Source organism: Saccopteryx leptura, chromosome 5 (genome assembly GCF_036850995.1).
Source record: "Saccopteryx leptura isolate mSacLep1 chromosome 5, mSacLep1_pri_phased_curated, whole genome shotgun sequence".
Taxonomy (NCBI): Eukaryota; Metazoa; Chordata; class Mammalia; order Chiroptera; family Emballonuridae; genus Saccopteryx; species Saccopteryx leptura.
In genome coordinates this window covers 123,357,254-123,369,929 of record NC_089507.1, presented here as the reverse complement: position 1 = coordinate 123,369,929, position 12,676 = coordinate 123,357,254, and the positions used below count along the sequence as shown (strand labels likewise).

General features: G+C 36.7%; 1 protein-coding gene across 7 annotated transcripts in view; it reads right to left on the bottom strand.

Annotated features, from left to right (window-relative positions):
• ARHGAP21 (Rho GTPase activating protein 21) overlaps window positions 1–12,676 on the bottom strand; it is a 172,320-nt gene that overhangs the window by 58,436 nt on the left and 101,208 nt on the right. For all 7 annotated transcript variants that reach the window (XM_066383925.1, XM_066383929.1, XM_066383931.1 and 4 more), the window contains exons 5-7: window positions 7,161–7,253; window positions 5,189–5,267; window positions 2,450–2,504 (exon numbers count right to left, since the gene is read on the bottom strand). In XM_066383925.1, coding sequence (XP_066240022.1) covers window positions 2,450–2,504; window positions 5,189–5,267; window positions 7,161–7,253 — 227 coding nt within the window. The remainder of the gene's footprint in view (window positions 1–2,449; window positions 2,505–5,188; window positions 5,268–7,160; window positions 7,254–12,676) is intronic.

Below are 12,676 nucleotides of genomic sequence, written 5' to 3'. Positions count from 1 at the left end.
CCTTATTACTAACCTAGTGACTTCCATTGCCTTCAGTGGTTCTGTCTGCTACTCTACCGCCCTGCTGAATGATCAAGGTTGGAACTCAACTACTATCTCTTCCTGCCTAGGAACATTACCTTGGAGAGCTGCACCTTCCTTGCTGAGGCCCCAACCCTTACAAACCTGTGTCTTAAAATGGGTAATCTGTAATTGGTAAAAAGCCATTGCCAAATAAAATCACACACTTTATATCACAAGGCTGAGCTCTGGGTTTCAGTTAATTACATTTAAATATCAGTGAGTAAGATGAATCAATAGGATCAGCTTTGGTGACATTTTTGTAAAAATAAATGTTTTCAGAAGATTATCTAGGAGTTTTGTTGGTCTAAGTTCAAACTAATGCCTTACAAATGAGAAATATTACTTCACCATTTCCATTCTCACCACAAAGAGTCCATAAGTTCCCTACTTTTCTTTTTTTTTTCAGAGACAGAGAGAGGGATAGAAAGGGACAGACAGACAGGAATGGAGAGATGAGAAGCATCAATCATTAGTTTTTCGTTGCGCACTGCAACACCTTAGTTGTTCACTGATTGCTTTCTCATATGTGCCTTGACCGCGGGCCTTCAGTAGACCGAGTGACCCCTTGCTCGAGCCAGTGACCTTGGGTCCAAGCTGGTGAGCCTTGCTCAAACCAGAAGAGCCCACGCTCAATCTGGCGAGCTCAGGGTCTCGAACCTGGGTCCTCCGCATTCCAGTCCGACGCTCTATCCACTGCGCCACTGCCTGATCAGGCCCCTACTTTTCTTGAATAAGAAAAAATTCAACTACTCACTAAAAGGAATTAAAAAAAAAAACAACTGTAACAGCCACTGCCATTTCCTAATCTAATTGTTAGCTTTTTTTTTCTTTTGTATTTTTCTGAAGCCAGAAACGGGAAGAGACAGTCAGACAGACTCCTGCATGCGCCCGACCGGGATCCACCTGGCACGCCCACCAGGGGGCGATGCTCTGCCCCTCCGGGGCATCGCTCTGCCAAGACCAGAGCCACTCTAGCGCTTGGGGCAGAGGCCAAGGAGCCATCCCCAGCGCCCGGGCCATCTTTGCTCCAGTGGAGCCTCGGCTGTGGGAGGGGAAGAGAGAGACAGAGAGGAAGGAGAGGGGGAGGGGTGGAGAAGCAGATGGGCGCTTCTCCTGTGTGCCCTGGCCGGAATCGAACCGGGACTTCTGTACGCCAGGCCGACGCTCTACCACTGAGCCAACCGGCCAGGGCCTAATTGTTAGCTTTTACTGTATAACTTAAATGGTTTTACTCATGTTGTTTTATTCTACAGAACTGCAAAGTTAATTGAGGAAAAGTATTAGTTCCTTAAATGAAATTTATATATTTTATAATCATTTTACTTTAAGTAATATTTGAGCTTACTAAAAGGAGGTAAGTATTCCATTTATTTTCTTTCTAAAAAATAAGAAAAAAATGTTTTAAACTAAAGGCTAAAGTTTTCTTTTCTTTTCTTTTTTTTTTTTTTGTATTTTTCTGAAGTTGGAAACGGGGAAGCAGTCAGACAGACTCCTGCATGCACCCGACCGGGATCCACCCGACATGCCCACCAGGGGGCGATGCTCTGCCCATCTGGGGCGTCGCTCTGCCGCAACCAGAGCCACTCTAGCGCCTGAGGCAGAGGCCAAGGAGCCATCCTCAGCGCCCGGGCCAATTTTGCTCCAATGGAGCCTTGGCTGCGGGAGGGGAAGAGAGAGACAGAGAGGAAGGAGAGGGGGAGGGGTGGAGAAGCAGATAGACGCTTCTCCTGTGTGCCCTGGCCGCGAATCGAACCTGGGACTCCCGCATGCCAGGCCGACGCTCTGCCACTGAGCTAACCGGCCAGGGCCTAAAGGTTAAACTTTTCAATAATATAGTTTCACTTCCTCTCTAAGATCTTCATATATGTTTCCCTTAAGTTCTCCATTGCACTTATTGCAAATATTACTAATAAGGTGAATTAATACTGTTAAACAAAACTGCTTGCTAAGTTAATTTACAAATAGCAATACTTTGGAAAATTAAGAAATAGCTTTCATAAAATTCCTCATTTTAAAAAATAATTGATTCTAATTCCTGGGGATATATGTTTGAACCCTGAGTTTTGGCTTTTGGTCAAACGACTGACTACCTGGAAAGCAACGCTGGGCTAACCTCTAGGGGTCTCACTGCAAATAACAACAGGAGGAAGAGTTCACTGTGGAATCAATAACACATATTCATGTTACTTAACTGCAAAATATTAACAATGGTATTTTTATTTTTCTTTGTAAAATATAGAGAATTCCTGACTCTGCTATTGAACTAGAGAGTTGGTTTTTCTCTAGAATTATTTTTAATTCAATCAACCTCCTTATTAAAATCTAAAACATTTTTGCTAACACTCATGACTAAAAAACAATTCATAGCTGAACAAATAAAACTTACCACTTGGAGAATGTCTTCATCTTTTGGCATAACACTAAGTTCTAATGTTGTATCACTGAAATTGAATACATACAAATACTGTTTTAGGAAGGTGAGAATGTACAAGAAAAATACAAAGGAAAAATAGTAAACTCAGAAGCTATTTCTTAAATTGCATAAGAGTTTTAAGTTTTGGTTTATAAAAATCTTTACTTTTCAAATTCAAATCATTAAAGTGAAAAGAAAATAAAGTCACATCTATATAATTACATATTATAATACATATAATATATAACTTATATAATTTATGTATATTATAATATATAGTTATGATATACTAATATGATACTATATTATACTAATATGATATAGTATACTAATTATGTATGAAAGAGAGCACCCTACCATATGTTTCAGCTATTCATTAACAACCAAGACTTCTTTATAATTTAAAACATAATTTCATTTAGAAACAATGTATATTACTTATTTAAATAGTCCTAGAACAAAATTTATCAGTATATAATTTATTATTTTACTTCAAATAGTAGAACAAATCACACATTTTTAGCACATATTCTACCAAATTAAAAGTCTGTTTAACATAAAAATAATCAAAGAGCCCTCCCATTTAACTATTTAAGCAATATTAAGCATTCTCATTTTGAAATATTCCCTTTTGGCCTCAGAGGTGAAGGAAATCAGAGTTCATCACAACTTATTTTTTACAAACTATATAGCATTTCAACTACTGTACTGTTTTTGCTTTCTTCTCTAGGGTTTTTAATTTTAGAGCTTTATAAGGACACTGAAAGTCTCTTTTTATTTTGGTACTGAAGTTCCTGTTCAAAGTGAGTTTCTCTACATTTGAAAGGGTGCTGCGAGCAGAACTGCATTAGATGTAAGGCAAGGATAGTGGTGCTGCGTTCCCACTAAGCGCTTCACTATCTAACCTAACAATATCAGAAAGAATTTTCCCCAATACAATCAAGGGATTTAAAAAAAACATTCAAACAAACAAACAACAAAAACAAAATGTATTAAGTTATTGGTGTCTCTTTTCGATAGATGTGAACCCTTATTTGAGAGGACTAAAAAAACATTCAAACAAACAAACAACAAAAACAAAATGTATTAAGTTATTGGTGTCTCTTTTCGATAGATGTGAACCCTTATTTGAGAGGACTCATAAATGTCAAGAGAGTAGAAAACCAAGAAGAACTACAGCTTCAAATAAATGTAACTAGTAAAATATGTAGGTACTTATATTTCAATATTTAGAGTTGGTAGATAATACATATTGATGTTTAGATAAATTCTTCTGCAATGACACATTTTTTACATTAATACACAGCAGAATTTCAATGGCTTAGTGTTTCATTATTCATTTGCTACTAACTGCAGACAAAAGAAACACAATTTTAAAAAAATAATAAGATCATGAAAAAAGGTATTACTCTTTTTAAATCACTATATTGGTTGAAAAATTAAGAATGTCATTTCATCTGAAAGATGAATTGCCCCAATAGCAAAAATAATAATAATGTGAATGAAGAAACAAAGATAAGTTATGGTCAGTTGGAAAATACTACTTTTAACAAATACACAAAGTCCTCAAATTACAGGCTGACAAAATATACTGGTATATTTACAATAATCTAAATTATTCTAAAGAACAGAAATTTGGGGTGGGTCTCCCTACAGCCTCTGGAGAAACTTTAAATGTTTTATCAGTCCCTAAGCCTCCTCGACACTTTAAGTACAATTAGTATCACTATAAGAAACAGGCTGAATCCAACACTGCAGACTAGATTTAAGATTTGCTCTTTCTAAGAATCTTATTATATATTAAAACAGTAAGAATACTCTGAGATTAATAAATCATGATCACATTATCTAATTGTAAGAATGACAACATATCAGTACATTTGTGTAAATAACAGATTATGACATGAACTGCTTTAGACATAGAGGAGCTTGATATACATCTCCATAAAATAAAAAAACTTCAATTTAATCACAGACTGGTAGATATGAATAATATAAGGCAATATATAATTCAAAGGTTACTAAATCTGAATCTGGGAAGAACCTCTTCAATAGTGATGATCTAGAAACTGGACCTCAGATTTATGCCTATTCCTGACAGAAATTCAATATGGTAGCCTCTTTAGCTTTCAGTTTCCTTATCAGTAATTAAAAAAAAAAAATTTCTAGGTATGTGGTAGACAGAGAATAGGACTAAATTTTCTTTCAGGCCCAAAAGATAGTCACTCTACAAATATTTATTTACTTTTAAAACTCAAAATTCTATCCTTGTAGGCAGACAAATAAAAGAGAATTTCTTGCTGTCATGGTTAAAACAAATCAATAAATATGAACCAAGAATATTATTTAATAACCTACTTAAAAATAAGTTATCTTAGTAAGAGGTTTTAAAATAAATTATGTACACATTTATTTATATATTATAAACAAATGAACATTTGTAACTTCAAATAAAAGTGGGAAACTCACAGAAAATCTCAAGTGTGTACCTCTTAGACTCTAAAGAATTTTAATCACAAATTTGTCAAATTTGTCAAAGCAAAGCTACCGGCCAAGTTCCCCTCAGAAGTTTCTCCCTGGGAACGCTCAAATATGTGTTCTCCACATCACACCTATTCCCTACAGAAGTACAATGTTGTATCGAATCTACTTGCTCTGTTGAAGTATAAAACCCAACATTGGCCAAAATGAATCATATTTCAAGAGTCTTACCTGTTTTGAATTAAAGCAATTACTTGGGAATAGGTCTTTCCAATAACACTTTCTCCATTGACTTTAATAATTCGGTCACCTTCAAAGAACAGTAAAAAAGTCACATGAGCGAACTGCTAAAGAAGTCACTTCTGAATACTTCTGAAATATGTCTTAAATAACATTTATTTTTTAATGTATCCTTGTTCATTGTTTTTAAAGTTATTTCCCATAAAAATTAATCTGAATTTTAATATATCCAGCTTCTTATGCAATATATCCATGTTTTAAACAATAGTTCAGTCAATATGAATTTAGATACCTCAAAAGGTATGGTCACTAAGTGATTAGAGCTCTACTGTACTATTTAGGCCCATCAGCTATTTTCTGAGTTGTACTTTTCCTGCTTATCTTCTCATTTATGATAGACAAACATTGTTTATTAGAATTAAAAAGTTGATTGTGTTAGTACTTCAGCGTCCTCTAATTCTAGTCCAGTTGATTTTCTTGTAGTTTCTCTATTTCCTGAGTTTATTTATTAGTACTGTATTACAGAACTTAAATACAGGTACAAATATGATTTTGATTTTATACACATTAACTTTTCAACATTTTAATGGGGAAATAGACATTTGGATTACTCAAAAAAAAAGAGTAGAAAGGAAACAATGGGAAGAGAAAGGATAGGCACAAGAGGAAGAGAAGAAAATGCCTTTTGTGTGTATCAGAGTATCTGCATTGCGTATTTTCAACCTTGGGAAGCTTAGGATGTGATACATGATACATTCTAGGAAATGGAATCCCACATGTAAATTGACATGCACATTATACACATTAATGATATTGAAATTAAGCTTACTTTAAGTATGATGAAAAAGATAATTAAGGCAGGTAATAAAGGTAGATAACAGTGCATCCTAATAAATCTTAGCAATGATACTCACTACTGATATTTGATAACCTGTAGCTGAAAAGACAACGTATTTGTTGCTAAAAAGACATTTTATTCAAAAGGCAATAAAAGATAGTTTTTCAGTAATATTCATTTTAAATTATTTTACGTTTAATAACAGGAGAAAAGAATAACTATTTTAGAGTGTGCACTAATCTAAATGAAATCTCTACTTAGCTTTTATTAAAATTACAAATCACAAAGTATTTTAGAACAAAGAGCTATCAGACTATACAGCCACTAGTACCTAAAAGATGAGGCTAGGCTTGCATTGCATTAGAGATTTAAGCTACTGTTTGTGGTACAAACTGATTCAGATCAGGTACTTTCAGAACTTGGAGATCCAAGATCATTTCAATGATGTCCATCAACAAATATCTTTCTCGCCTGACCAGGCGGTGGCGCAGTGGATAGAGCGTCGGACTAGGATGCTGAGGACCCAGGTTCGAGACCCCGAGGTCGCTAGCCTGAGCACGGGCTCATCTGGTTTGAGCAAAGCTCACTAGCTTGGACCCAAGGTCGCTGGCTCGAGCAAGGGGTTACTCGGTCTGCTGAAGGCCCACGGTCAAGGTATATATGAGAAAGCAATCAATGAACAACTAAGGTGTCGCAATGTGCAACAAAAAACTAATGACTGATGCTTCTCATCTCTCTGTTCCTGTCGGTCTGTCCCTGTCTATCCCTCTCTCTGTCTCTATAAAAAACAAAAAAAAACAAAAATCTTCCTATTTTGTAATCATTTGTCAAATGGAATGTGTGCCAACTAGGCTCTTTGAAAGGACCTCCAAGAGTCCATTCTCTAGGTGACAACCTAACCTGCCCACAACTTATAATCTGTATTAAGGTATTTCTTCAAACCCATCTATTTGGGTACCAAGAGTCATAACCAATTAGGTCTCAAAATATAGCAATAATAGATGTGAAGAGAAAGGAAGAAACATACAAAAGGACAGCTAAGGAAAAATATGAAGATGAAATATAGAAGAAAAAATGAAGTAAAAAGAAATGGAAAAGCCTTATCTAAAGAAGAAATGTCAGCACCTGTGCACAACCCAGCTTCATAAGCAGGGCCCCCTTCTTTAACCTGTTTAACAAATATGGTGTCCATTGGCTCCAAGCGGTTTCTCTGTTTTCCTGTGGGAAACAAAAAGCCCAAGGCATAATTTTACTTTACAATATTTTATTAAAATACCAAAATGTAAAATGACATTTAACTGAAATAATAAAGATTTTGAATGAAGTATTAAACACATACCCTGCATTTGGATGCTGCAATCATAAGTTAGGAGTTTTCATTAATTCAAACATTTATTATGTTTCTTCCATAAGACAACAACAGTAATGGTTTCCATTTACTAGGTACATTCTGTATGTAAATTACTACACTAGGTACTGCACATAGCTGAGAGGTAATGTCCACAGCAAGTGTTACTTATTGCCACTGTATAAATAGAGAAGACCGAGGCTCAGAGACATTAAGTAAATTCTCCAAGGTCACCTAGTTAGATTACAAAGGTAGTATTCACTCTACCACCTTTTAACACTGCATTGTGCTAAGCTTTAAGTTATAACAATGAGTAAGACACAGTCCTTCCCTTTTGGGGATTCTGGTAAGAGAGACATAAAAACAAATGGCACTACAGTATGGAAAACATATAGCCCTAACAGTGAGGAACATATGATCAACTATGTAAGTCAAGCATTTTACAAACTGCTGTCCACAAACCATATGCCATCACATCTAAAGTGATCGCTAAAAACCAATGTTTCAGGGCTCATCAGAAATCTGCTGTGCCAACATGTTTTCTAGATGCTCCGTACACACACTAATATTTAAGAATAGCAAACAGTCTCAGTAAAATAGAAGCCAAGGAAAATTTACAGATAAGAGAACATTTTGGCCAAATGATAGGCATTGTGGTAAGTACTGTGGGGGTACAAAAAGTTAGTGGTTTTTGAAGAGTGGTCCCCAGACCAGCAGCATTAGTTTTACCAGGCACTGAGTTAGAAATGCAAGTTTGTGGACCCCAACCCAGGTCTCCTGAATCAGAAGCTCTGAGGTGGCTGTGAAGCACACTCCAGTGTAAGAACTCCAGCCCTGACCTTAAAGAAGAATGTAACAGATACATGCATGGAATAATAGAATCATACTTGTCAAAGAGCAATGCTGGGCAGAAAATGATTATGTATCAAATATAAAGAATTCATAAAAGTTGCCACATGAAGCTGAATTTTTATCATAGTGTATCACAAAGATAGCTCAAAAGAAGTTTACCAGTAAAGGAATATTGGGGGGGGGGGGCAGAGCGACATGAAAAGAGAGAGATGAGAAGCATCAGCTCATAGTTATATCACTTTAGTTGTTCACTGATTGCTTCTCATATACATGCCTTGATCAGGAGGCTCAAACCAGCAACCTTGGGGGCTCAAACCAGCAACCTTGGACTCAAGGCAGTGACCATGGGGTCATGTCCATGATCCCACACTCCAGTCAGAGACCCTGCACTCAAGCTGGATGAGCCCGTGCTCGAGAGCTGAAAACCTCGCGGTTTTGAACCTGGGTCCTCAGCATCCCAGATCCACACTCTACTCACTGCACCACCATTGATCAGGCAAGGAATATTGATCAATAGCTCCCCTTACATATTTACTCTGAAAGAATCCTTCTAATTAGTGAATGGCTAACTCAACTACTAAAAAAGCAACAGGCTTTAGTGCAAATTGCTTGTTTTAGAAGCCAGTAAACGGGGAATCAAATCCTGGCTTTGGCACTTGATAGTCCAGCTGCAATTAAGTAAACTTTTTTTTACTTAAAGAAATTATTAGTTTTCCTTCTATAATTATTCTGTTTGTTAACTCCTCAAGGATTTCCCTGACGACTAAATGAGACAGCATGTGAATGCATTCGGCATGGCACATAACTGGAGTAAGTCCTCATTACATGTATATTCCTACTCTTCCTTGCATAGTCCTTAAAGGATGAATGCCATGTTTTTATGTTCTCAAGAATGAATATTTTGATGAGTTATAAAAACACACTTGCAAAATACTGTGAATCTACATTAAATACATATTGAATAGCTTCCTAAAGAAACTTTATACAGCCTTCTCTCTATGACAGGAAAATATTGTGAATCTTTTTTGTCAGTTCTGAGTAGCTATGACAGCTGTGACAGACATCCATGACTGCTTTCTCCATAAGGATTAGGAGGAAAAGAGAACTAATATCAATTAAATCCCTACTACATAGAAGAATGTCCTAATTCTTGACGTACTTCAGGACTAATTAGATCTGCATCTTAATTTTTTTTTTAAAAGATTTTATTTATTCAATTTTCAGAGAGGAGAGAGAGAGAGAGAGAGAGAGAGAGAGAGAGAGAGAGAGAGAGAGAAAGGGAGGAGCGGGAAGCATCAACTCCCATATGTGCCTTGACCAGGCAAGCCCAGGGTATCGAACAGGCGACCTCAGCATTCCAGGTTGAAGCTCTATCCCACTGCACTACCACCGGTCAGGCTGCATCTTAATTTTTAATTTTCAAATGGTTTTGGGGGAAAAAATAAAACAAGATACCCACACAGCCAGACACACACATGGATAAAGCAAACACAGTAATGTGGTAATTGTTGAATCAAGATGGAGATCATTTGTTTGCTATACTTTGAAACGTTTTCTTTAAAGAGCTGTGGGAATTTCTCTGTTATACACCAGGCTTTACTTTCCTTCGTAGAAGTTATCGCTCACTACCTACCTTACCATATTTTCCCATGTATAAGACGCTCAGATGTATAAGACACACCTTAATGTTGGGGCCCGAAATTTGAAAAAAAAATGTATTACATAAAGTTATTGAACTCAAGTTTTATTCATCATCAAATTCATACAACTCATCCTCATGAAAAAAGCAGGAAATGCAAGTAAAAAAAATCTACAACTACTGTATATATGAGACGCACCCAGGTTTTAGACCCCAAATTTATTGGAAAATGATATGTCTTATACATGGGGGAATACGGTACATTTTTATTTACTGACACGTTAGTGGTTGTCTCTCCCACTAAAATGAAGAGCAGGGATTTTGTCACGTTTCCTGATATCCATGACACCTACCATACACCTGACACAGAGCAGGCATTCCATAAGTAATTATTCAACTAATGAATAAACCTATTATCTGGTTTAACTCTCACAATTGTTCGAGATGGGCTTTATGATCTGAGTATCACCACGGTACTGAGGGAGAAACAGACTGACTACTTGAAGAGAGAGAGCAAGGATTTGAACCCAGGCTGGAATCCAAACATGGGGCTCCCTGCTGCTTCCAAAGGCACTGAACTACTTATTCATTTCTCAAGCTTTACTGAATACAATAGACAGTTCACTTACCATTAATCCGAAAGGATGCAAATACTTACCGTATTTCCCCATGTATAAGGTGCTCCTATGTATAAGACGCACCTTAATTTGGGGGCCCAAAATTTGAAAAAATAAATGTAGTACATAAAGTTATCGAACTCAAGTTTTAGTCATCATAAAATTCATACAACTCCTCATCACTGTCAAAAAAGCAGGAAATGCAAGTAAAAAATACACAACCACTGTATAAGATGCACCCAGTTTTTAGACCCCAAGTTTTCTGGGGAAAAGGTGCATCTTATACATGGGGAAGTACGGTAATTCCAATCAAACTGGTAATCAGGCTAGGTCTCTGTGGCCAACTTAATCTGTACAACAGCTGGCATTAGGAAAACTATCTATTTTCTCTTGATTAAAGATTTGAGGGGTTAGTAAGTGTTGTATCAAATCATTGCTTGCATGAAAAGATTTTTTTTGGAGAGAGAGAGAGAGAAAGAGAGAAGCATCAACTCGTAGTTGCAACACTTCAGTTGTACACTGAGCTTCTTACCAGGGCTGAGTCAGTGTCCTTTGGGCTCAAGCTGGCGAGCTTTGGGATCGTATGAACAAATCCCCCACTGAAGCCAGCGACACCATACTGACAAGCCTGCACTTAGAACCAGTGACCTCAGGATTTTGAACTTGCAACCGCAGGTTCTGGGTCAACACTTTATTCACAGCCCCACCACTGATCAGGCATGAAAAGATTTATATAATAAAAGAGAAGAAACATTTTTCTTATTACTGTCTACTCTGTCCCAAAGGTGGTAATACAATAATTATATTTAGAAATATAAAATGTCAGTGACCATTAATAAAATTCTACAAAATAATAAAAAGTTGGGCTGAGTAGCAATGTAGTGACTTTTGAAAATTTTGGTAGAAAATTTCACTTATACAGAATAGATGGTAGTCCAAAATAATTGTTTTAATTTCTATAAAGGAAATACTAATTTTGCAATGACTGATTGTATTTAAAAAATGGCACTTTGCCACTGACAAATCTCTCAATACGCTATGCCTGAAAACACCTGAGTACACTAAAAACACATGGATTAGACTGAAAAAAATAGGCCAGTGCTGTTATCTCTGCTGAGAGTTATACCTTTGATTCTTGCTTCTGGGCTTTCCTTTCTGGACTTGTTCCAAACTTCTGGCTGGCCACTACCACCTAAGTATTACCCAACCAACTCCTTCTGGACAACAGAAAAACTTCCATAGAGATCCCTCAATTACAGGCGGCTTCACTAAGAAATACGCTTCTCTTCCAAGTCTATATTCTTTGACGGCAAGCCTTGAGTGAACCACTTGGCTCAGTAATTTGAACAGTGACTTCTTTTTAACACTTGCTGTCTGCACTTCTGCTGAACAGGAAATCAGTGGTATCAAATGTAAATTGTGTTATTCAATCTCTTTATTTTCTGTAAGCCGGTTCTAAATATGCAAAACTAAAAGCCTGATCCCAAACTCCGGCAGTCCCCCATGAAAAGGACGCCATGCTTCCCTGCATGGTCACACAGCCAAGTCACAGGGCTCCCTTGGCAGTTCTCAGGAAAAGCCTCCTTCAAGTCACTCTTAGAGTTTTTCCATTTTCTGGGAACACATAGGACATTTAACTGCCTTACCCATGTGTCATTTCCTTGACCTTATCAAAAGAAAAGGAAAATGCTTCACTTTACAGCCACATGTCATTAAAGCTTTCTATATTTGAGGAAAGGAAGTAAAAACACAATGATCTTATACAAGGACAAGAATGGCTAACCTGACCAAGTACTGAAAAGTCTCATTTTATGCTATTTAATGTATAATTAGGGAAAACTTAAACTAGACAAAAAAAGTATACAAGAATTTACCAGAAGTTGAATATTAGACTTTGAAATCAGAAAGCACACATATACTTTTACATTATAAGTATAATCTGTTGGAGAAAAAAATAACTTGAGTAAAAATAATAATATATAGGTAGTAGCTGCCATCCAAATGCTGGATGGATGCCCAGGTGGAACATGACGTTTAGTCTCCACACCAAGCCCAATGCAGCAGCAGGTGAGAGTGTGGGCCCTATGACCAGACTACGTGGTTTAAAATCTCAGCTCTACCATTATTTTCCAAGTAGGATTTCCAGATTCCGTAATATCTGGTACATGTTTGGATTAAAAATTAT